Here is a 24,455-nt window from a genome sequence, read left to right as displayed (position 1 = left end):
CCAGGCAGCTCCCATGACACTTACATCCTGAGACACTCCCAGGTGCCAGGGCTCTTCAGTGCTTCAGCCTGGCTGGGTGGATGGCTGCTGGGCGACAAGGGCTATCCCCTCAAAAGGTGGCTTATGATGCCTCTCCCCCATCCAAGAACAGAGGCCGAGCAGCGGTACAATAGGAACCATGCCTCCACAAGAGTGATGGTAAAGAGAACCATCAGTCTTCTCAAGATGTGCTTCCGATACCTGGACTGTTCAAGGGGCGCACTGCAATACTCCTAGATCGTGTGTCATTGATCATGGTTGCATGCTGCACTCTCGACAATCTGGTGCTGGAAAGGGGGGACGCAGTGGAGGAAGAAGATGTTGATGCAGCTGCTCTGGCAGCAGACGATGAGTCCATTAGTGGATCCGAAGTCGAGCACAGTCAGGAGAACACTGAGGGGATAGACCCTGACCTGGGCAACCTCCAGGGAGGCAGGGACACCCGGGAGGCTTTGATCCAACGCTCCTTCAGCTAGCCTACCAAAGAAGAACCACCACAACATGCCAGGGCTGCAGGCTCCATACTTGATACCTGACAGGAGCATTTGCTTGGTGAACAACATGCACTATGTGCCATTTCAGTAAAGTTCAATGACAAACAAGTCACTCATAACATCATGGATTACCCTGCACCTGCACAGCTAATGAAGCACCCAGAGGCTTGTTAAATACAAACACATTTATTGATGTGGTGCCTGGCATAGGTAAAACAAATTAAATGGAAAGGTGTTCTCCATCACACCTACTAATAATTAACGTAAAAGTGGGGGAAAAAATATCACCAGTGATAAGCCATGTTGTGCTTAAGGTGCTTTAAGTTTTCACTTCCGGGTGCTAGGTCTAGGTGCTCCCCCTCGCTGGCACTGGCATTGGAGACAGCCTGCTCACTCTGCTGTCTTGTTGGCTTTGATGACCTTTGCGGGCGTCCTCTGGCCTGTGGAGCCATTGAGTCATAGAGGTCTACAGTACAGAAAAAGACCCTTCAGCCCATCGAGTCTGCGCTGGTTAAACAAGTACCTAACTATTCTAATCCTATTTTCCAGCACTAGGCCCATAGCCTTGTATGCCATGGCATCGCAAGTGTACATCCATTGGCCTGTGCTGGCCCCACCTGGGAGGGAGCAGCCAGTGCCATGGCTGGCATCTCCCCAGTCGCGGCAGCCTCATCGGATGCCGTGGTCACTGGCAGAGGAGCGAAGGAGCTGCTGCCGTCATCCGGAGCGCCCTGAGAGGAGCCCGCAGTGACAAGAAGCAGCTCATGCGCTGTCAGGTCACTTTGGACCTCCCTGCTCACCATTGATGGACAGGCACCTAGCTGGGATACTGGGTGCCCAATCCATCTCCCACACTGACACTGACCACCTGAGGTCATTGCCGGTTTGAGGGCTTGCTTCTCTAGGAAGCCCTGATTCAGCTCCTGGAGCAGCCTCTCCATGAGAGTCGCCACTCTCTCCATGGAGCAGGCAGTGCGCTCGGCCATGAGGGTCATTGCATTGCTCATGCTCCGCATGGACTCCTCCACAACAGAGACCATGCACGCATTCCCTCATGTATCTCCGCCAGATCCTCCCGTACTCCCTGCTGGACTTCCAGCATCTGCTGCCTCAGGGAAGACTCCAGAGGCACATCATCAGCCACTGACTGAACATGTTCCTGGTCTCCAGCAGTCCTCTGACTGCCGGCGCCCTGGGCACTCTCTGCCTCCACCTGCACCTCAAGCGAGTGTGAAGCGGCCTCACCACTGTACACCTAGATACTATCCAACGATCTAATGCCCACCAAGGTGCTGGTATCTGCACTGGTGCCTGCCTGGCTGAGAGGGTGTGACGCTGGTGATTGAAACTATCGTCTGTGTCCTCTGGGGTGAGCAGCGGGCCTTCAGGCTCCTCACCCCAACGGCTTCTGGTGAGCCTGAAAGGAAGAACAACGACATGTCATTAGTTAAAGTTGTTACACTGTTACTGTGCATGTCTGGCACCCGGATCAGGGTGCCCTCGTCTTTCCATTATCAATGGGGATTCCACATTCGAGGCTCACATCAAAATAGAGACAACAGTGGAATGGTTGCTATTACAGACATTCTGACCTCCGTGGACTGCACTCTCACCTCCATGTGGCACCCCAACCTCACCGCGACCGGTTGACCTAGACGCATGGCTCCTAACTGCTGTGCTAAGCAACCCATGCCAACCGGTACTCACCCTTCCCGATCGCAGATCATTGAAGTGCTTACGGCGCTGCATCCATGTGCGCCTCACCACATCAAAGGTCACCCTGGATGTCACCTCCTCCCAGGCATTTTTGATGAAGTGGAGGGGCCTCCTCCTCCCGTCCCAGGGGACAAGTATATCCCGGCATGCTGCCACCTCCTCCAGGGGCGCAGTGAGGCACTCATTGGAAAAACACGGGGTGGACTGCCCATCGACCTGCCCTCCCGCCTGCCGTGTTCAGCACTGAGGTTCTCCATAATGAGGGTCCTCCGAGTCAATGGTAGCTTTCACATGGCTGCCGCAGCCGCTTTTGAATCGCTCACCAGGCCACCATTGGACCCAGTGGACACTGAGCCCCCGCCCACCCCTTCTCGCTGATGCGTATTACGCTAGGCAGGCCTTAATTGTTAAAATAAATTCTTAAATGCGTAAAATGGCGGTGCGGAGAAGATCGAGGGCAGCTGTCGGGTTCTCGGCCGGCCCCACCAATGTATTATCCTGCCAAGCCCGCCCAACCTGGCCCAAGTCACAGCCATGGTGTTGCATCCAACAGCAGAACACATTTTCCACAGGTAAAACTGGCATCAGTCCCATTAAAGGAATGGTAAACTCACCATTTCAGATTACAAGTTAAGAAAATTGATAGGCAGATCACTAGAAAAAGTATACTGCAACTTGTAGATAAGCCTAAGTACAACTGCACCTTTCACCTTTTATATCCAATTTAGTAGTAAATGATTTATGCTGCAAGCTGATTTACAGCAAAAGAACTTCAAAAGATTCCCATATTGACACATGTTCTGGATTTAATCACTATTTTAAAGTTCAAACATATCAAAGCAATTCTGTTTTCTTGCTGCCTTCAGATTTTTGCTAATAGGCGGTATAGGATATCATTTCTGCTGTAAAATTGTGAAAAATATAGTGTGGAAAAGAAATTATACAGACTATCTAAAATTACAGTTCACTCAATTCTACTTTGTGGGAATGAACCAGGTTTTGATGATAAGGCAGAAAAAAAAAACCAACAGTGCTACTGGTATTGTGGGCTAGCAGACAAATAATAGTGAAAATAAATAGCTGTAATTTACTGTTCAATAGTTTGTCTTCGAAAATTATCATCTTAAACGCTTGAACCATATACTTTAGCAAACCAGTTTCTACAAAAATAAGTAGAGAGCCATTTGTTTTTTCAGGCCATTAAGCACTTAAGTGTAATATGCACATGAGATGCCTTGTAGCTATTACATTATAACATTCAAGTCTCAATAAACAAGACCAAAGTTTAAATCCTCGTCACAAATTACATCAACATAAATGACCTTGGTTTCCCACCCTTAGGTTGGTTTTACATTCTTGCTCGTTTCTTGCCAATTATTACTGTCTGAGAAAGTTTCGTGATTTTGAAGGTTTTCTGCTTTTATTCTTGAAACCTCAAGATCTGCATAGAATGCTCCTTTTAAAACGATAATGGACTTAGATACTGTATTGTGTCATTTTTACTTTCCAGTCATGTTACCCTCTCTGTAATTATGCACCTTGAGAGAATGCTTGAGGAAAATAGAAATAACCATGTGTTCACAAGCACTTACATTTGCTAATTTTAATTATTTAAAAAAAACTTAAGTCCCCAAAAAGCAACTGAAATGTAGAATCACTGCACAAAGGTCACTAAATGATTAGAGGGAGATCAGGAAGGGTTAGTGGAGGTTTCAGCTATTTTTCTGAATCATGAAACTCTGAAAACTCTGCCAGGATGAAGGAAGTGCATTTTAAAGTCAGCAGAAATATAGGCATCAAATTTGAATGTAACTTCTGGATCTGACGTCCATTTATATTCTGAACACAATAATACATACAATCAGGCTTTTGTATATTATCTTAATCACTTATGCTATTGTGGCATCATACAATGACTCACAGCTATCACCCTTTTTTTATTGAAAACTTCAGTTTTATTCCTGATTTTAAATAGGATAAAAGTGACTAAGATTCGCAAAACTAAGTATTTTGCATTTCCCATATGGAAGTTTTGACGACAATTTCTTCTATATTATTTAATATGGTTATAAAGTAATTCACAGTAAAAGCAGGCACTGTGGGGTGGAGAGAGAGTGCAAGCACTAGGCGAGAGAAAGAGTGGGCACTGTGGGAGAGAAAGAGTGGGCACTGGGGAAGAGAGGGGGCACTGGCAGAGACAGAGAGAAAGCGAGCACTGGGGGTGGGAGAGGGAAAGAGCGGGCACTAAATTAATATGTAGACAAGACATATACACATGGAAGTATACATGCGCATTGAGAATTTTTCAAACTAATAATACCTTTGAATCAGTCAAAGTGACTTTCTCCGCAGAAATGTTCACATCCAAATCTTCAATGGGAAGCCTTCTTGCTTTAGCTGAAGACAAGAAGCACTGGGGACACTGGCAGTTATCCCTTAACCATACATAAGGATATTGGCTATGGCTTCCATCCTCCCAGTGAACAGTGATGCATCGTTGTTTATCAAAGGCCTCTACTTTTTGAATAGCTCGAATTGGCACACTTATGTTAAAAGCTGCAGGTGTGTGTTGTCTGTAACCTTGAAATGAAACAACTTGTTTGGGATGACACAGAGTGTTCTGTCCAACCAGTACTGTTTGCATTCCATTTCGGTATGTTCTGTTATTCAGCAAATGGTTTGTAATTGAACGCCACATTTTCGCTTTTGCAATTTTTCAGAAGATGACAGCTGCCTCTCACACTAAATCTTCACTCCAAATGCTTGAAGCAGGATTCTCACCGTCCACTCAAAATTCAGTGATGCTTCTATAAATCCAAACTTAATCAAGAAAAGTTAATTGTCAATGTCATTAATGTGAAAGCGTTTTAGAAACATACATAAACTACGGAATTACCATATGGTCAGATACAATATCTCCATTCAAGGCAATTAATCCTAATGAATACAAAGATCCCTGTGGAGAGAGACTATGAAGAATAATATAATTTTAGAAAACATCGTTGCTGATTAACATTATTCTACTTTAAAAATTCACATTAAAATACAACTTTTCTATGAGTTACCAAGAATGAGAAATTAAAACCCATGTTTCCTTTAAAATTCATAATTAATCCCAGCAACCAACTGCAATTACTTATGTTAAAATATCTGTATTTGAGATTATGGAGCAAAATGACAAATTTCGCAGAGATATGACCGGTGCTCAAAGATGCCCAAAAATGTTTGCGCCATATTGGGATTGGATGTTTGACAGACGTTTTAACAATTGTAGGTTAAACCATTTCTTACTGTTATGAGGATCATGTGACTGTATAGATGAATCAGCCCTAAGCGTGGCGAATTTTAGGGGCAGAGCTTTCTAGCTTTGGTCTTGGAACAAGCATGTAGCCTCAGGAGGAGTCTGTAAATAAAGTTTCTTGTTTCTTACAAGAAACTAGTCCTGCGTTTCAAGTTTATTACAACCGGCGAAGAGGATATAAAGTGTCAAAGCATTACCTCGCCTCACAACTGTGAGTATTCCAATATTTTAAGGGAATAAAGAAGTATACTCACTAGCGATGCCTCTCTTTGATAGAATTGACCTGTACAACTCATCCGTTGAGGACTGGAGTCAATACATTGGATGATTACATTTCAATTTTGTAGCTAAAAAAATAATGGCGGAAGAGAAACAGAAGGCAATTCTCCTATGTATCTGCAGGAGCAAAACGTATAACCTAATCCGTAGTTTGATGACTCAGAACGCGCCAAATTCCAGATCCTTCACCGAGCTAGTGGACCTCGTGAAAGGGCATTTTCAGCCTAAACCTTCAGTGATCATACAAAGATTCAAGTTTAACTCTCGAGTAACCCCAGTGAGTCGATCACAACATACATCACGAAGTTAAAACAGTTAACGGAGCACTCTGACTTCGGTGATACTTTAAATACGTTGCGAGTTTGTTTGGTTTGTGGCATAAACAACGAAGCCATTCAGCGCCGTTTGCTTTGCAGAAGTTGAGGTAGGCCTGAAGCGCGCCATGGAGTTAGCGTTAGCAATGGAGAGCGCTGAGAGGGATTCGCAGGCTTTGCAAAAGGTACAACATAGCGCCGTTCTGCAGCTAGGGCTGGAATCTGCCACTGTCCGTGGCATGAAGATCAGGGAGGCTCCAACGAAGTGGGACATGGTCCTTACCACTAGGAAAACAAAAAAGTGCTGGAAGCAGCTCACCAGTAAGTTAAAGTGTTATTGTTGTGGGGGAAATCATGCACCCAAAGTCTGTAGGTTTAAAAAGTCAGAATGCCACTACTGCCACAAAAAAAGGTATGTTGTTAAACAGTGCAGGACTAGATCAAGACAGCCATTCAGACAGCAGGTCAAGTTAAATGAAGTACACGATGTAGATGAGCCAAAAGTTACTGAGGCTGAGGGTTGGGAAAACTGAACCAATCATTGCTACACTTCAAGTAAATGGAAAGCCTCCACTCAAAGAGGTTGACAGAGGAGCATCAACCACAGTGGTGGGAGAACACATCTTTAAATACCTCAGAGAAGGTACCCAGCCATTGAGTTTTGGGGAAAACCACTGCTCAAAAACATGTGCAGGACAAAATACAGGTGAAAGGCATCACCTCTGTAACTGCATCACACAGATAACAGACAGCTCAGCTGCCAATAATTGTGGTAACAGGAGAAGGAGCTAGCCTTCTGGGCCGTGATTGGTTGAAAGAAATCAAACTAAACTGGTCGGAAATTTTTCAGGTCAGGACAGGAGGAATTCCCGAGTTGCTGAAAAAATATGACAGAGTATTCAGAGATGAGCTGGGGAAAAATCAACAGTCTACAAGCTAAAATATACATGGACTCTGAAGCAGCATCCTGTTTTTTTTTAAGGCAAGACCTGTGCCTTACGCTTTACAATAAAAGATAGATGTGGAATTATGTCATTTGGAGAAGTTAGGAATAATACAGCCAATCCAATTTTCAGAATGGGCAGCACCCATAATCCCTGTGCTAAACCCAGACTAAACCATCCGCATCTGTGGGGATTACAAATTAACTGTGAACAAGGCTGTGATATTAGATAAATATCCAAATCCAAAGATTGAAGATCTGCATGCTAAACTTGCAGGAGGAAGATCCCACACTAAACGGACATGAGCCATGCATATCAACAGCTCGAGCAGGACAATACATCAAGAAGTAATGTCATCATAAAATTGCACAAAGGCCTATACCAATATACATGTCTACCCTTTAGTGTATCATCTGTCTGTGCGATTTTCTAAAGAACCATGTACAGCTTACTACAAGAACGCCCCCAGAACAACCCCAAGAGTTACAGTGTACCTGGATGATGTCCTAATCACAGGATCCATAGAAGCAGAACATGAGGCAAACCTGGAAGACGTTCTGAAGAGATTTTTAGAGGCTGGCGTTCATTCTTTTAAAAAGTACGCCATCCAAGCAAAGGGAGGAATGTATCTGGATCATTGAGCGGAGGCCAAGGGTGGCATCTGTTAGAGGAGAAAGTTCAGGGCAATCAAGGAAGTGCCCTCCCCTATAAATATCACACAGCTTGTCTTCTTTCAGCTTGGTAAACTATTATGGTTGATTAAAACACAAAAAAACTGCGGATGCTGGAAATCCAAAACAAAAACAAAAACAGAATTACCTGGAAAAACTCAGCAGGTCTGGCAGCATCGGCAGAGAAGAAAAGAGTTGACGTTTCGAGTCCTCATGACCCTTCAACAGAACTTGAGTTCGAGTCCAAGAAAGAGTTGAAATATAAGCTGGTTTAAGGTGTGTGTGTGGGGGGGCGGAGGGAGAGAGAGAGAGAGAGAGAGAGAGAGGTGGAGGGGGGTGTGGTTGTAGGGACAAACAAGCAGTGATAGAAGCAGATCATCAAAAGATGTCAACAACAATGGTACAAAAGAACACATAGGTGTTAAAGTTAAAGTTGGTGATATTATCGAAACGAATGTGCTAATTAAGAATGGATGGTAGGGCACTCAAGGTATAGCTCTAGTGGGGGTGTTTTTTTTAAAATAATGGAAATAGGTGGGAAAAGGAAAATCTTTATAATTTATTGGAAAAAAAAAGGAAGGGGGAAACAGAAAGGGGGTGGGGATGGGGGAGGGAGCTCACGACCTAAAGTTGTTGAATTCAATATTCAGTATTCAGTCCGGAAGGCTGTAAAGTGCCTAGTCGGAAGATGAGGTGTTGTTCCTCCAGTTTGCGTTGGGCTTCACTGGAACAATGCAGCAAGCCAAGGACAGACATGTGGGCAAGAGAGCAGGGTGGAGTGTTAAAATGGCAAGCGACAGGGAGGTTTGGGTCATTCTTGCAGACAGACCGCAGGTGTTCTGCAAAGCGGTCGCCCAGTTTACGTTTGGTCTCTCCAAATGTAAACTGGGCGACCGCTTTGCAGAACACCTGCGGTCTGTCCGCAAGAATGACCCAAACCTCCCTGTCGCTTGCCATTTTAACACTCCACCCTGCTCTCTTGCCCACATGTCTGTCCTTGGCTTGCTGCATTGTTCCAGTGAAGCCCAACGCAAACTGGAGGAACAACACCTCATCTTCCGACTAGGCACTTTACAGCCTTCCGGACTGAATACTGAATATTGAATTCAACAACTTTAGGTCGTGAGCTCCATCCCCCATCCCCACCCCCTTTCTGTTTCCCCCTTCCTTTTTTTTCCAATAAATTATAAAGATTTTCCTTTTCCCACCTATTTCCATTATTTTTTTTAAAAAAACACCCCCACTAGAGGTATACATTGAGTGCCCTACCATCCAATCTTAATTAGCACATTCGTTTAGATAATATCACCAACTTTAACACCTATGTGTTCTTTTGTACCATTGTTGTTGACATCTTTTGATGATCTGCTTCTATCACTGCTTGTTTGTCCCTACAACCACACCACCCCCCCTCCACCTCTCTCTCTCTCTCTCCGCCCCCCACACACACACCTTAAACCAGCTTATATTTCAACTCTTTCTTGGACTCGAACTCAAGTTCTGTTGAAGGGTCATGAGGACTCGAAACGTCAACGCTTTTCTTCTCCGCCGATGCTGCCAGACCTGCTGAGTTTTTCCAGGTAATTCTGTTTTTGTTTTTATTATGGTTGATTATTGCCTAATCTATCTACATTGTTAACCCCTTTACACTTATTATTGATTATTATTGACACAGATGGTCCTGGAAAGCACAGCAAGGGGAAGTCTTCGCAAGAATTACAGAGCTTTTACACTCATCTTGTCTGCTAGTGCACCATGACCTATCTAAGAAATTGATACTCACTTGTGATGCATCTCCCTAAGGAATGGGGGCAGTATTGTCACACAAGATGGAGGATGGATCTGAAAGACCGACAGGATATGTATCCAGAACCCTTTCTGCAGCCGATAAAGGTTACTCCCAAATTGAAAAATAGGGCTTATGTATCATATTTGGAGTACAAAAGTTCCGTGAATATTTGCATGATCGACATTTCACCATACTGTCAGATCACAAACCACTGTTAGGATTGTTTAGTGAAGATAAGGCAATCCCACCAATAGTCTCTGCTAAAATTCAAAGATGGGCTTTGAATTTTATCGGCACATGAGTACGCTTTTATGCACCATCTGGGTGTGCATATGGCAAATGCAGTCATCTCCGTTTGCCAGATAGTATTACACATGTTCCAGCAGCTTAAGAGGTAGTATTCGCATTAAATTTCCTGGACTCAACAGGCTGCGCAAGACAGGTAAAAAATTGGACAAACCGGAATCCAATTTTAACAAGAGTCCGTGAACAAGTATTACAAGGATGGTTAAACGCACAAATCCCTGAGGAATTAAAGCCATTTTTTGTACGTAGATCCAAACTGAGTTGTCAAGATGGTATCTTGTTATGGGGAGCAAGAGTCGTTATCCCTGTGTAAGGAAGAGAACCATTATTGGAAGAACTTCATAGTGCATCCAGGTATTTAGAAAATGAAGATGCGCACATGAAGTTATTATCTGGTGGCCAGGTATAGACAGTGATATAGAAAAAATGGTGGAACACTGTCACCACTGCCAGCAACAGTAGAAGTTGCCCATTACAGCCCCACTGCATCCATGGGAGAGGCTTGGTTGACCCTGGGTTACACTACATATAGACAATGTGGGTCCATTTCTAGGTACCATGTTTCTTGTGATTTTCGACGCAAATTCCAAATGGATGGACGTGTTTGAAGAGAGGTTACCTACTTCAGTTACAAACATTGAAAAATTGCACCAGAGTATCAGCGTTCATAGTTGACCTGAAGTTACTGTGTCAGACAACAGTATGGCTTTCACTCGTACTGAATTCCAAAGATTCGTGAACCTAAATGGGATTAAACATAGCAGAACAGCACCGTGTCATCCTCATCCAATGGGCTAGCAGAAAGAGCAGTACAAACTTTTAAAAAGGCATGAAGAACCTATCAGAGGGAACGTTGGAAACATGAATTTCAAGACTTCTGTTCAGCTGTTGCACAACTCCTCGTGCGACCACCGGTTTAACACCTTTTTGGGGAGAACTGGACAGAAAGTGGAGGGTTGGGAACAGATGCGGGTTCGATTTAAAAATCACCTTTCCAGAGGGCGCTGCTGGATCCCAATGTTTCTGGGACATGCCAGATTTTCAAAAGAAGGGCGGAAAGTGGAGGTGGAACAGGAAACTCACTCACCTCAAATTAAAGGCCATGAAGTTCCTAGACTAGCTTGTTAATGAGGGTAAGAATGGAATATTCAATTGGGAAATCAACAAACTCAATTTGGGAAATCGACAAACTCAAACAGACAGTCTTGTGTGCATTGGCAAAGGTTTATCTTTCATATGATGAAAAGTCTCAAGGCCTGGGGGAATCATGCACCAGATCGTTGCATTACCTTTCATTTGGCTGTTTGGTCTCACATGAACAGTGAGACCACTGCCCACTCTATCTGGCAAGATAGCAGCAGGCCACATTATGGCTGCCATCTGCCTTTGCTGCTTATGGTCTACAGGCAGCTCCCGCCTCTTAGAGACGCTCAATGCCATTGAGTGAGCGCTGAGCTCACCACCCCTCCAATTATGGCATTTAATCATGTAATGATTATCGCATGAGCGACGCAATTGTGGAGCAAAGTCAGGACAAGTAAGTCATCTTGTGCCCTCCCATGTGGTGAATTTGGTGGTGGGGTACATTTAATCAGGCGGGAGGGTGGGGGTGGGGAACCTACCACCTTTTTGTTTTCACCCTGATTAAGACCGTGGCCGGAAGTTCCATGGGCAACCTTCCTGTCCACCGCCAACTGAGGCCCTTGCCAACTTAAGGGCCTTGCCAACTTAAGGGCCTCATCCCACTAAGCAGGGAGTATAACAAGCAAACCTGTGTGGGTTGGTTGTGGGCTCCCAGGAGGGTTCCTCATTCAAAGGCACTCAGTGGCTAATCAAAGGAAGCAGCATCGGGTAGAGGGGTGGCATTGTGGAATCTCGCTGAAGCTACTCACTGCCCTTGCTGCCGAAAGCCCCTCTCCTCTCCCTGCGACCCCAAGTCTGTGTCCACCTTCCTGCCATTATTCACTTGTGTCTGGGTCCCCCAGTGATCTGAGGCCTCGGGTGGGTGTCATACTAGCCTCAGCCACCAACCCTAGTAATGCTGCTGAGTACAGCAGCGTGGCTGCCCTCTGATTGGTTTCCACACCCCTGCCCCTTTCAGGGGCCCTGATCCCAGGGCAGGCTCACCGTTGGCCTGTCAAGTGCCTGAGTGGCACAAGATATGGTGGACCTTCCCAAAAAGAGGCGACACAGGACTCTGACAAGCTCTCCATCCAGTAACTGAGACCCCCATCACCTCAACAAGATTCCACCCATAATCGCCAGTCAAAAATGGATGAGTGCATTGCAATCTGCTAATTAAATATCAACAACCTGATCATCTATTTGCTTAAAAATATTTGCAGCACAAAATCCGGATCAGTCATATTCGTCATTTGGATGCTCCCAGTGCCAGTTGGTGTTCAGAATGATGTCCACGATGCACATGCAGACTTTGGGACAAGTTACATGGGTTGCCATACTGTTAAGAGCTTAGCAAACTGCTGCTGTAGATTATGACATCAATCAGTGCGCATAGCTGATTTAATGCCGGTAATTACATTTTTGGAAGGACCCCACCCTAACCCCCACCAGTACTATTTAAAGGGACCATCAACTACTCACAAGTTAGTCTTTGGCTGATTTCTTCTGGCTGTGGCTTCAAGCTGCAGATGTTTGGCGTTTAAAGTTGCCAAAGTCCACAGGCAGTGGTGCTCAAGGAATTTTTGCTGACTTCACGGCTTCTGCACAAAGCAGTTACTCCCAGACATGGGTGCACTAGTAAGCCAGTTGGATACAGTATGATTTGGAGAATGAACAGAGGCCATGCTGAGCAGGACAAGCTGTAGGAAGATTAAAGGGAGGGAGGGGGAGAAGAAAAATGGTGAAGGAGTCTTAGCAGGAAGCTATATCCACCCAGGATGTTCAGGGAACAATTTTCCCCCCTGAACCTCGGTGAAGAACAAATGTGTGAGACGTCTGTGCACCAATAAGGTCATTGAAATCTGCCACTTGCTGCAGTCACAACTGCAATCTCAGAGAAGGGTAAGACCAAATTGTTAGTAGAACAGGGATTGCACTCCTTCAATGTCCAGCTGGACTATGATCATACACAGTGAATCATGCAGGTCAATGAAAAGTATCCAAGCAGTAGTCATTCTGTAGCAGTATGTTATATTAGCTATATTTGACCACCACAGCAAAACAAAGAGAGGTTACTGGACAATAAGGACTATTCACTGATGACATGGCTCATGACTTCCGTACTCAACCAATGTACACGTGAGCAGACCATCGGAACGCTGAAGTAACGTTCCACTACCTGGAATGCTCTGAAGGAACCCTGCAATACTTAGCAGAGAGGGTATGAGATTTGTAACGCGCTGCTGTATGCTGCATAACCTCGCCATCATGATAGGACAGCTCATGAGCAGCTTAGGAGCTGGAGGAGAAAGAGGGAAAGGAGGCAACCTAGACAGCCCCATCCTGGCTGGGTTGTCCATGAAGAACCCTTCCAATTGTGATATCAGTAACTGCAACCCCAATTCTCCTTTCACCATCTTGGTGTCGCATCTAGTCCCGCATCTTCCCTCAGTCATAGAGCATCACAACACTCACTTGCCTACCATAAAGTAAATATTCCAACTTAAATTTTTAAATCAAACCATTCCATGCTGCATACAAGAATCAACTAATTACCGTTGCGCATTCCTTTGGTGCTTAACTTCCATGTCTCTTTTTCTGTCCTAGTTCTCCTACACAGTGCTACCCCAGTTTATGGAAAACTGCTGACAGTGAAGGAGATATAGGGACTTGGAAAATAACATCAAGCAGCTTTGGGCGTAGAAGGCCCAGCTGTGGGCTGTATTGTTTCGGCATTGGCAACAGCAGTCTGAGCTGGGCGACTGACAGTGGCAAGGGCACTAGCAGAGTGCCACAGGTGGGAGAGTGAAAACTTCCTTCCTATGAGAGGACAGCAAGGTTGTGTTCCATGGAGCCTATGCCATTTTCTCAGATGGCAGGGTTTCAGCAATCTTAGTTATCTGTTGGGAAGTTAGACTGCTGTGACACCCTGCAAGCTTCTTTGCACAATGTAATCCACAGTTATGATAGTAGCAGACTGTGCTTGTATGGTAGCAAGCTGACTTTGCATGACATCAATCTCAACTTCCACTGCAGAGTTCTAGTGAAAGCTGCTTGTGCTGCAATGAAGGCTGAGACATTGGCAATCAGGCTGCATCATGGTTGGGTCTAAAAGTTTATTGATCAAATTGGCCATAATTTCATGTTTAGAAGGATGGGCTCCAAGCTCTGTGAAAAGCCCTGTGCCAAGTTGGTGCTGGACTTCTATATGCTCCTTGACAATGACCACAAGTTTTCTGACAGGCTTCCAAATGTACCAAGTATTCCGTTGTTCATACCTATCTACCTTCTTTTGTATGCTGCTTCATTGAAGTACCATCTGAGTGCAGAATCTGGTATGCTGTTCCTGTTTTGACCAATGATACTGGATATTCACCAGTGTTAACAAAACTCAATGTCCTGTCACATATTTTAAAGGCATTCAACTCAGTGTTGCTCGTTACAAATTCACCACGTGACCCCACAATTCAATGCTGTGAGTTGTACTAGATTGTACCAATGCATGTGAATTGTGTCCACTGTTGCTCTACAGAATTAAATGTCAAAATTTCATGCATCAGGTTAATTGCATGTCCATTCGATGATCACCAGCACAATCTCCATCCCATCCTGTAATAATGGGACTAATTGGATAGTTCTTTCAAAGAGTTGGCAATAACATGATAGACCAAAAGGCTTTCTTTAATTTTACTGGCAAATTAGAATGCATCCTTTATAAAGCCAGGTCTTGATGAAGATCACAGCAGGAGGCTGAGGAAGCAGCTGGTAAGTAGGAGAGTGATTTGTTAACTAGGCTGACTGTCAGGCGGTTGCACTAAATGGATAATTTGTGAATGTGTCCTCGTTTTCAAGAATGTTTTTCACTGCAGAATCTGGCATAGACAGTAAATGAAGGGAAAAAAGCATTGCAAGGAAGAACAAAGTCGCTCACAGTTTTAGTGAGACAAATCTCTTAATCATCCTTGAGGATTGTGATCAAGAGAGAAAAACAGACAAAGGCCTCCGTTTTACTGAGGAGGGTGTTCAGGATAGGTGGTGTGGGCAGGAGGGAACTGCAGAGGGAGCATATGGTCCAGACAATTTTAACTGTCGGACCTCATTTAAGTATTCCAGCACTGTCCCCTGCCTAAAACCAGCAAGGGTAATGGGAGTCGAGATTGGGAGCCTTAGGATCTGGGAACATCCTTGGCATAACCTGAGTTTCAAGCAAGAGCTTTGGCAACTGATGTCAGCACACTAGAGAAGCAAGGCCAGGTCCTGGGGGCCCAAGTCTCCTTCAAGGGCAACGACTATTGAAAGGCTTTCTCTTTTCAATTAACAGATTCAATTAACATTCTAATGTGTGGAGAGTACTTAAAATAGAAAGATGGCATGAGTGTTCCTTGCAACATTGATAAGTTTTATTGTGTACAGTCAGCAAAGGGATACCAGAGGACCTGAATATTTCTCTTACTAACAGTAATTGGTGGTATGAGGAAGACGAGGTGGCACAAAATAATCACCCTATCCAGCCTGTGGTTCCAAACAATAGGTTTAGTCCCGAGACAAGGGGAAGGACCAAATAATGGACTGATAGAATGATAACTCAAGGGTATTTCTACTCTATTAAATTTTCCTCTGTATCTATGCCAACCGATTTTTGTAATGGAATCTATGTAGATTTTTATCATGCGGTTCTAAGAGAAATGATGCATCATTTTACTGAGTGCAATTCAAGAAGAGATTTAGATGAATTGACAAAGACAATTTGGGAACATAATTAAGCAATTAATGGAATTGCATAAAGATACAAATTAGCAGATGAGATGTTATATCAGAACAAGGAGAGTCTCTGAGAGCTGGCAGAACAATCAAGGCAGTTAGGGATATGGCTTATACAGCAATCATTTGTAAATAGCAAAGATTATAAAGTACAACTGATCTCAAAGGCGATGTAGTTATAGCCACAAAGAGTTAAGTGTTATAGAAATAAACTATCTCAAATGTTATATTCGACAAATGAATGAAAATCTGGAATTCGGACGGTGTACAATGATTAGTAACGGTAATCTTGCAGAGTGACATTGGGCTGAATTTTCATTCTCAAGGCGGGGGTAGGGAGTCAGGAAAATTCCCGACTCCTCAAACCCATCTTCGGAGAAAGTGCCCCGGATGTTCTAATTTTCATTTTAGGTGGGTTGGGGGGGGGGGGGGGGGGGGGGGGGAAGGTGGGGGTGTTAATAGAAGTCAGGCCCTCCAACCAAAGAAAGAATGAGTTTGAAGCCACAGAGGCCGGATGCGGAAGCCGGCGCCGGATGAGGAAGCTGGCTGTGTGAAAGGCCTGCCTCGGTGCACTGGGATTTGTAAGAGAAAGAATAAAAAAAAACACTAGCCCTTATCCCTCACACTCCCTCAACCTCCACACACTCCTCATACCTCACCCATGCCCCCCACCCATCCTCTATGGCCCCTCATCCATTCATACCAACCTATGCCCCTCCACCTACCCCCATGGCCTTTCATAGCCCCTATGCCAATTTAGTGCCAACTCATGCCAACACATGCCCCTCAACGACCACCCTTTGCCTGACAGCTTCCATGTAAACTCACCCAGTGTCTACCATGGGCAGTCCTCAGGACCCATGCTGAGGTGAAATAAGATGAAGTGTCTATTGAGGACTTCACTATTTAAAAAAACTCATTGATTAAAAATCCATTCAACATATTTAAATTCTTTCAACTACTTAATTTCTTTATAAAAGCAAACAGTTCATTCAAGTATATAATCCCTTATGAAAACACACCTGTATTCATAGACCCACATTAAAAGCTTTATGACTACTTGGAGCCATCAAACAAATTGTAAAGTGACAGGCACCATACTGCAATAATGCTAGGTTGTGGAGTTTGTCATGCAGCACTAATCCTACCATGACTAATCATGTCGCTGGGTCAAAATCCTGGAACTCACTTCCTAACAGCACCGTGAGTGTACTTCCACGTGACTGCAGCGGTTCAAGAAGGCACCTCACCCCGACCTTCTCAAGGCCAACTAGGAATGGGCAATAAAATGCTAGCCCAGCCAGCGAAGCCCACATCTGGTGAGTGAATTAAAAAAAAGATAATTCTCAAGCCAGCAGAGTGTCAGCAGAGTGAAATTGTCAGAATTGATTTTTTTAAATAACAGGCTTTTTAAAATTTAAAGGGCAGGAGATTTAAATTCCTTGAAAACTTTCAGTTCCACAGAGCTTATCCACTTTTTACACACATTCATGTCTACTCTTACAAATCCCAAAGGGCACCTTAGCTCTCCCAAAGGAGTACCTGAACCTATACAAAATGGATTCCTGGGCCTGTCAAAAGGGTACTCTACCTCTCCATTTTACTCCAGCAGCTTTAGACCTTTTCCTCAAAGGTCTAAACATGAGCAGGAGAGTCTTGGTTCAGCTCAAGTTTACGGAGGGTGGCAGGGCATCCAAGGAGAGCACTAGGATAGTCAAATCTGGAAGTAACAAAAGTATGGCTGCGGATTTCATCAGCAATATAATAAATTATATGATAGATATAACAACAACTTTTTTTGCATTTAACATAATAAAACATCACAAGGCATTTTATGTCGAACTTCTTTTTTATAGATTCCCCTATCCATATTTACAATGGAAACTACCAAGTCTGCAAGAAGGCCAGTGTAAGACTCAAACTTATATCTGATGACAAAGTTAGTGCCAATGGCAGGAGGCTGCTTACAGGAAATTGCCAATGTGAACTTGTCATGCTGTACTCAACTTCTGTTACCACTGATGGCATTGCAGCACCATAGGTTCTCACCACCCAGCTTCTTACCCTACAGTATATAGAAATACCTATGTCCCAAACTACTCTGTTTTCTCTGGGCCTTGGTGTGACCACATCTGGAGTAGTGTGTACAATTTTGGTCTCCTTATTTGAAAAAGGATATTACTACTTTCAACTCATTCCAGGGTTGAAGGTCTTGTCCTACAAAGAAAGGTTAAACAGGCTGGGCTTGGACCCACTGGAATTTAGAAGAATGAGAGGTGATCTTATTGAAACATATAAAATCTTGAGGAGACTTGATAGGGTAGATACAAGGAGGATGTTTCCTCTGGTGGGAGAGACTAAAACTAGGGGACGTAGTTTAAGAATAAGAGGCCTACCTTTTAAGACAGAGATGAGGAGAATTTTTTTTTCTCTGAGTCACTGGTGTGTGGAATTCTCTTCCCCAGAACGTAATGGAGGCTGGGTATTGAATTTACTGAAGGCTGAGTTAGATAGATTTTTGAGAGACAAGGGAATCAAAAGTTATGGAGGGCAGACAGAAAAGTGGAGCTGAGGCCACAAACAGATCAACCATGATCTTACTGAATAGCAGAGCAGGCTCGAAGGGCTGAATGGCCTACTCCTGCTCCTAAGTCCTATGTTCCTATGGATCAAAATTTTCTTTGGTTTTACTATCGAAATGTTTTAAAAAATCATTAAGACAAAACGTATGGCTTAATAAATGGAGACTGAATACATATTCTATATTGCATATCTCTATTACAAATTGTACATCGGCATAACTAAAACAAAATTTGACAACATGTTACATAAGGAGATATCAGGGGGAATGGCAGCATAGTGCTAATGTTACTGGGCTAGTGCTCCAAAGACATGAGTACAAACCCCACCATGGCAGATTCAATTAATAAAACTGGAATAAAATGCTAGTCTCAGTAATATTAATTATGAAATTACTGGATTATCATAACAACCCACCTGGTTCACTAATCGCCTTCAGCGAAGGAAATCTGCAGTACCCTACCTGGGCAAGCCTACATGTGACTCCAGACCCACAGAAATGTGATCGACTCTTAACTGCCCTCTGAAATGGACTGCTGCAGAGAAGTTGAAAAGTGGAAATAGTTTCAGTCGTGGCTTTCAAGGGGGAATTGGATAATTATCTGAAGAGAAAATTTTGCAGACTGAGGAGAAAAGGCAGGGGAGTAGGACGAGCTAAGTTACTCTTGCTGAGAGCAGGCACGGACAGTATGGTTAAATTGGCATCCTTCTGTGCAACAATCATATCATAATGCTATAAAACCAGACGGACCACCCGGCATTAATCTAGGCACCTGAAACAACAAAGGCAAACCCTGTCCAGTCAACTCTGCAGAGTCCTTGTCACTCACATCTGGGGAACTAGAGCCAAAATTGGGAGAGCAGTCCCACAGACAAGTCAAGCAACAGCCTGACATGGTTATACTCACTAAGTCATACCCTACAGCCAAGGTTCCCGACTCCTCCATCACCATCTTTTCCCACTGTCAGGACAGACCCAAAGTGACAGCAGAGTAGCAGGGAGTGACCCGGAGAGTCCTCAACATTGACTTTGGATCCATAAAGTCACATGGCATCATGTCAAACATGGGCAATGAAACATCCTGCCACTAACTCCCTCCCACCCTTAGCTGATGGATCAGCGCTCCTCCATGTTGAGCACCACTTTAAGGAAGCGCTAAGGATAACAAGGGCACAGAATGTACTCTGGGTGGGGGGCTGCAACATCCATCATCAAGAGTATCTTGGTATCACCACTACTGGCTGAATTTCAAGACACATGTGCCAGACAGGGTTTGCAGCAGGTGGTGAGAAAAGCAACATGAGGGAAAAAGCTTCTTAACTTCAACCTCATCAATCTCTTTGCTGTAGATGCTTCGATCCATGACAGTACTGGTAGGAGTGATAACGGCACAGTCATACTGGAGCCAAAGTCCTATCTTCACACTGAGGACAGCCTCCATCATGTTCTGTGGCAATACCACCACACTAAATTGGATAGATTTAGAACAGCTTTAGGAGTTCAAAACTTAACATCCATAAAAGGACTGTGGGCCATCAGCAGAATTGTATTCAATCAAGATCTGTAAACTCATAGCCTGGCATATTCTTAAAGTTAGATTTGAACAACTGGTATTCTTGTTCAGTGACCTCGTATTCTCACAGGTCACCTGCCACCAATGGCCTGTCACAGCTTATATTGTTTGAATTCTGTTGTGCATCTGTTCCCATGATTCTTCTTTCTCCTCTGGTCCACACCCACTTTGCGGTGCATAACAATTAACTTCGGCTCTCACCAAAATCAGATACAACAGCAGCGATTTAATCTGAACCATTTGCTCCTTCCTTGGACCGACTGGATAACTGGTTAAGTCGCTGAGCAGCAGAAGATATTCTGAAGGGGTCCTGAAGAAGTAATATTCCACTTGAAACAGATGGTCTGCTTTTTGTCACTCTTTCACAGGGTGAGAGCGTAGCCGGCTAGGCCAGCATTTGTCGCCCACCCCTAGCTGCTCTTGAGAAGTTGGTGAGCTGCCTTCTTAAGCGACTGCAGTCCTTATGGTGTAGGTACATCCACAGTGCTATTGGAGAGGGAGCTCCAGGATTTTGAAGGAATGATGATATAGTTCCAAGTCCAAGTGTGGCTTGGAGGGGAACTTGCAAATGGTGGTGTTCCCATCTCTTGTCCTTCTGGATGGTAAAGGTCACAAGTTTGTAAGATGATGCCTATGGAGGCTTGGTGAGTTGCTGCAGTGCATGTTGTAGATGGTATTTACTGCTACCACTGTGCATTGGTGGTGGAGGGAGTGGATGTTTCAGGTGATGGATGGGGTGCAGAGAAAGCGGGCTGCTTTGCCCAGGATGCTGTTGAGCTTCTTGACTGTTATTGGAGCTGCACTCATCCAGGCAAGTAGGGAGTATTCTGTCACACCCCTGGCTTGTGCCCTGTAAAGGGTGGACAGGCTTTGGGGAGTCAGGAGGTGTGTTACTCGCTGTAGTGAAGAAAATTACATCACTCTGTTCACTCCAGCTCTGTTATTCTCTCCGCAAATGCTGCCAGACCTGCTGAATATTTACACCTTCATCTTACGCCCTCATCTCAATGAATTTCGGGCTCAGCACGATGCTGAACTCTTCTTCCGCCGCCTTCATCTCCGTGCTCACTTCTTTGGGCAGGAGTCTTCTCCCCGTTCAACGGATACTTTTACCCCCCTCTAATATTGTCCCTCCACCTGGACCCCTCCCTCTTACCTTCTCTTGATATTTTCATTGAGAACTGATGGCATGACATCAGTCGTCTCAATTTCTCTGCTCCTCCCACCCACTCTAACCTGTATCTCTCTGAACTTGCTGCACTCTGTTCTCTCAGGTCCAACCCTGACATTGTCATCAAACCTGCTGACAAGGGTGGTGCTGTTGTTGTCTGGCGCACTGACCTCTACCTCGCAGAGGCTGAGCATCAACTCACAGACACTTCCTCCTACCTCTCCCTGGACCATGACCCCACCACTGAACATCAAGCCATTGTTTCCAGGACTGTTACTGACCTCATCTCCTCTGGAGATCTTCCTTCCACAACTTCCAACCTGTTAGTCTCCCAGCGTCAGACGGCCGGCTTCTACCTCCTACCCAAAATCCACAAACAAGACTGTCCCGGCAGACCGATCGTGTCAGCCTGTTCCTGCCCCACAGAACTCATTTCTTGCTATCTTGACTGCCTTCTCTCTCCCCTTGTCCAGTTACTTCCCACCTACATCTGAAATTCCTCTGATACCCTACATCATATCAACAATTTCCAGTTCTCTGGCCCCAACCGCCTCCTCTTCACCATGGACGTCCAATCCCTCTACACATCCATCCCCCACCGGGATGATCTGAGGGCTCTCCGCTTTTTCCTCGAACAGAGGCCCGAACAATCCCCAACCACCACTATTCTCCTCCGTCTGGCTGAACTTGTTCTCTCACTGCACAATTTCTCCTTAAACTCCTCTCACTTTCTCCAAATAAAAAGTGTGGCTATGGGTACCAGTTATGCCTGTCTCTTTATGGGGTATGTGGTACATTCCTTGTTCCAGTCCTACTCTGGCCCCCTCCCACAACTATTCCTCTGGTACATCGATGATTACTTCAGTGCTGCTTCATGCTCTCATCGGGACTTGGAAAAATTTATTAATTTTGCTTCCAATTTCCACCCATCATTTTCACATGGTCCATCTCTGACACTTCCCTTCCCTTCCTTGACCTCTCTTGTCTCAATTTCTGGTGATAGAGTGTCCATCAATATCCATTACAAGCCTACCGATTCCCACAGCTACCTTGACTACAGCTCCTCACACCCCGCTTTCTGTAAGGACTCCATCCCATTCTCTCAGTTCCTTCGGTTTCGTTGTATCTGTTCTGATGATGCCACTTTCAAAAACAGTTCCTCTGACATGTATTCCTCCTTCCTTAACCGAGGTTTTCCACCCACGGTGGTTGACAGGGCCCTCAATTGTGTCCGGCCCATCTCCTGCACATCCGCCCTCACACCTTCCTCTCCCTCCCAGGACCATGATAGGGTTCCCCTTGTCCTCACTTATCACCCCACCAGCCTCTGCATTCAAAAGATCATCCTCTGCCATTTCTGCCAACTCCAGCATGATGCCACCACCAAACACATTCTTCCCTTCACCCCCCCCCCCCCCCCCACCAGCAGCAATCCACAGGGATCGTTCCCTCCGGGACACCCTGGTCCACTCCTCCATCACCCCCTATACCTCAACCCCCTCCCACGGCACCTTCCCATGCAACTGTAGAAGGTGCAACACCTGCTTCTTTACTTCCCCCCTCCTCACCATCCAAGGCCCCAAACACTCCATTCAAGTGAAGCAGCATTTCACTTGCGCTTCCCTCAATTTAGTCTACTGCATTCACTGCTCCCAATGCAATTTCCTCTACATTGCAGAGACCAAACACAGACTGGGCGACCGCTTTGCGGAACACCTTCGGTCTGTCCACAAGCATGACCAAGACCTCCCTGTCCCTTGGCATTTCAACACTTCACCCTGCTCTCATGCCCACATGTCCATCCTTGGCTTGCTGCAATGTTCCAGTGAAGCTCAATGCAAACTGGAGGAACAGCACCTCATCTTCCGACTAGGCACTTTACAGCCTTCCGTTTAAGGAACGTTTGAGGACTCTGGGTCTATACTCAATGGAGTTTAGAAAGATGAGAGGGGATCTGATTGAAACTTACAGAATTTTGAGAGGACTGGATAGAGTGGACATGGGGAAGATGTTTCCATTAGTAGGAGAGACTAGGACTCGAGGGCACAGCCTCAGAGTAAAGGGAAGACCTTTTGGAACAGAGATGAGGAGAAACTTCTTTAACCAGAGAGTGGTGAATCTATGGAATTCATTGCCACAGAAGGCTGTGGAGGCCAGGCCATTGAGTGTATTTAAGACCGAGATAGATAGGTTCTTGATTGGTAAGGGGATCAAAGGGTACGGGGAGAAGGCGGGAGAATGGGGTTGAGAAACTTATCAGCCATGACTGAATGGCGGAGCAGACTCGATGGGCAGAATGGCCTAATTTCTGCTCCCACGTCTTATGGTCTTCCAGACTGAACATTGAGTTCAACAACTTTAGATCACGAGCTCTCTCCTCCATCCCCACACCCTTTTCTGATCTCCCCACCACACCCCCCCCCCCCCCCGTTTTTTGCCAATAACTTATATAGATTTTTCTTTTCCCACCTATTTCCATTATTTTTAAATGTACTTCCATCCATTGTTTTACCTCCACCTTTTAGACTATTTTGATCCCTTCACCACACCTTAAACCCGCTTATATTTCACCTCTCTTCTATTTTTCTGTTCTGTTGAAGGGTCATTCGGACTGGAAACGTTAACTGTGTCCCTCTCCGCAGATGCTGCCAGACCTGCTCAGTTTTTCTCCCCCCCGCCTCAGCTATTTTTGTTTTTGTTTCTGCTGAATCACTTCCTGGATCACTTCCTGGATCTGCTGTACATTGGAGGCACCAACTATATTCTCACGCTTCAAGGGCAAATCTAATGCATGTAACTCCCTCCTCCTCCTCCTCCAACCAACCAACCAACCGTCACCGCGCGCGCCAGCACGCCCGGCCACCTCCCCCCTCCCCCCTCCCCCTCCCCCTTCTTCCTCGGCCAACGCGCGGCCGCCAAGTGCGTTAGCCCCCGCCCTCCCCAGCCCCAGCCCCAGCCCCACCCACCCCGGCGCACACGTCAAAAGGTTTGACAGTGCGGAACCACCAATCGCCGTGGGGGACGCGGGCTCCAGCTCGCGGGGTCCCACCAATCAGCGGGCCGAGTGATTAAGCGGGAGGCCCCGCCCCCCCCCCCCGGCCCCGCCCCGCCCCCCCCCCCCCCCCCCCCCCCCCCCCCCCCCGCCTCCCTCAACGCTGGTAAGTTGTCGACAGAAGCGCGGGCTCGGTTTCCACGGCCCGGAAAAGACGGGGGAGGAGAGGAGGGGAGGGGAGGGGAGGGGAGGGGAGGGGTGTTTTTTTTTTATTTCTCTCCTCCCCCCCCCCCCCCCCATTCTTTTTATTTATGTATAAAAACTTTCGAGCATAAGCTCCGCGTGCCTCCTGCTCTCCTGACACTCAAACCCCCCCCCTCACCCCCACCCCGCCTTGTGTCT

General features: G+C 45.6%; 1 protein-coding gene across 9 annotated transcripts in view; it reads right to left on the bottom strand.

The window, feature by feature from the left end:
• The window catches only part of bbox1 (butyrobetaine (gamma), 2-oxoglutarate dioxygenase (gamma-butyrobetaine hydroxylase) 1), a 274,469-nt gene that overhangs the window by 242,394 nt on the left and 7,620 nt on the right, over positions 1-24,455 (bottom strand). For 2 of the 9 annotated variants that reach the window (XM_041196843.1, XM_041196840.1), the window contains exon 2: positions 4,570-5,069. In XM_041196843.1, coding sequence (XP_041052777.1) covers positions 4,570-4,947 — 378 coding nt within the window. In that variant the 5' untranslated portion in view covers positions 4,948-5,069. Of the gene's footprint in view, positions 1-4,569; positions 5,070-5,804; positions 5,992-7,581; positions 7,603-17,327; positions 17,459-18,132; positions 18,150-18,733; positions 18,803-23,632; positions 23,818-24,455 lie in introns of those variants that run through there. The other 7 variants (XM_041196838.1, XM_041196844.1, XM_041196839.1 and 4 more) reach the window with 7 other exon arrangements.

Source organism: Carcharodon carcharias, chromosome 10 (assembly GCF_017639515.1).
Source record: "Carcharodon carcharias isolate sCarCar2 chromosome 10, sCarCar2.pri, whole genome shotgun sequence".
In the NCBI taxonomy this organism is placed as follows: Eukaryota; Metazoa; Chordata; class Chondrichthyes; order Lamniformes; family Lamnidae; genus Carcharodon; species Carcharodon carcharias.
The sequence above is the reverse complement of the archived record's forward strand: the minus strand, read 5'-3'. Positions and strand labels throughout refer to the sequence as shown.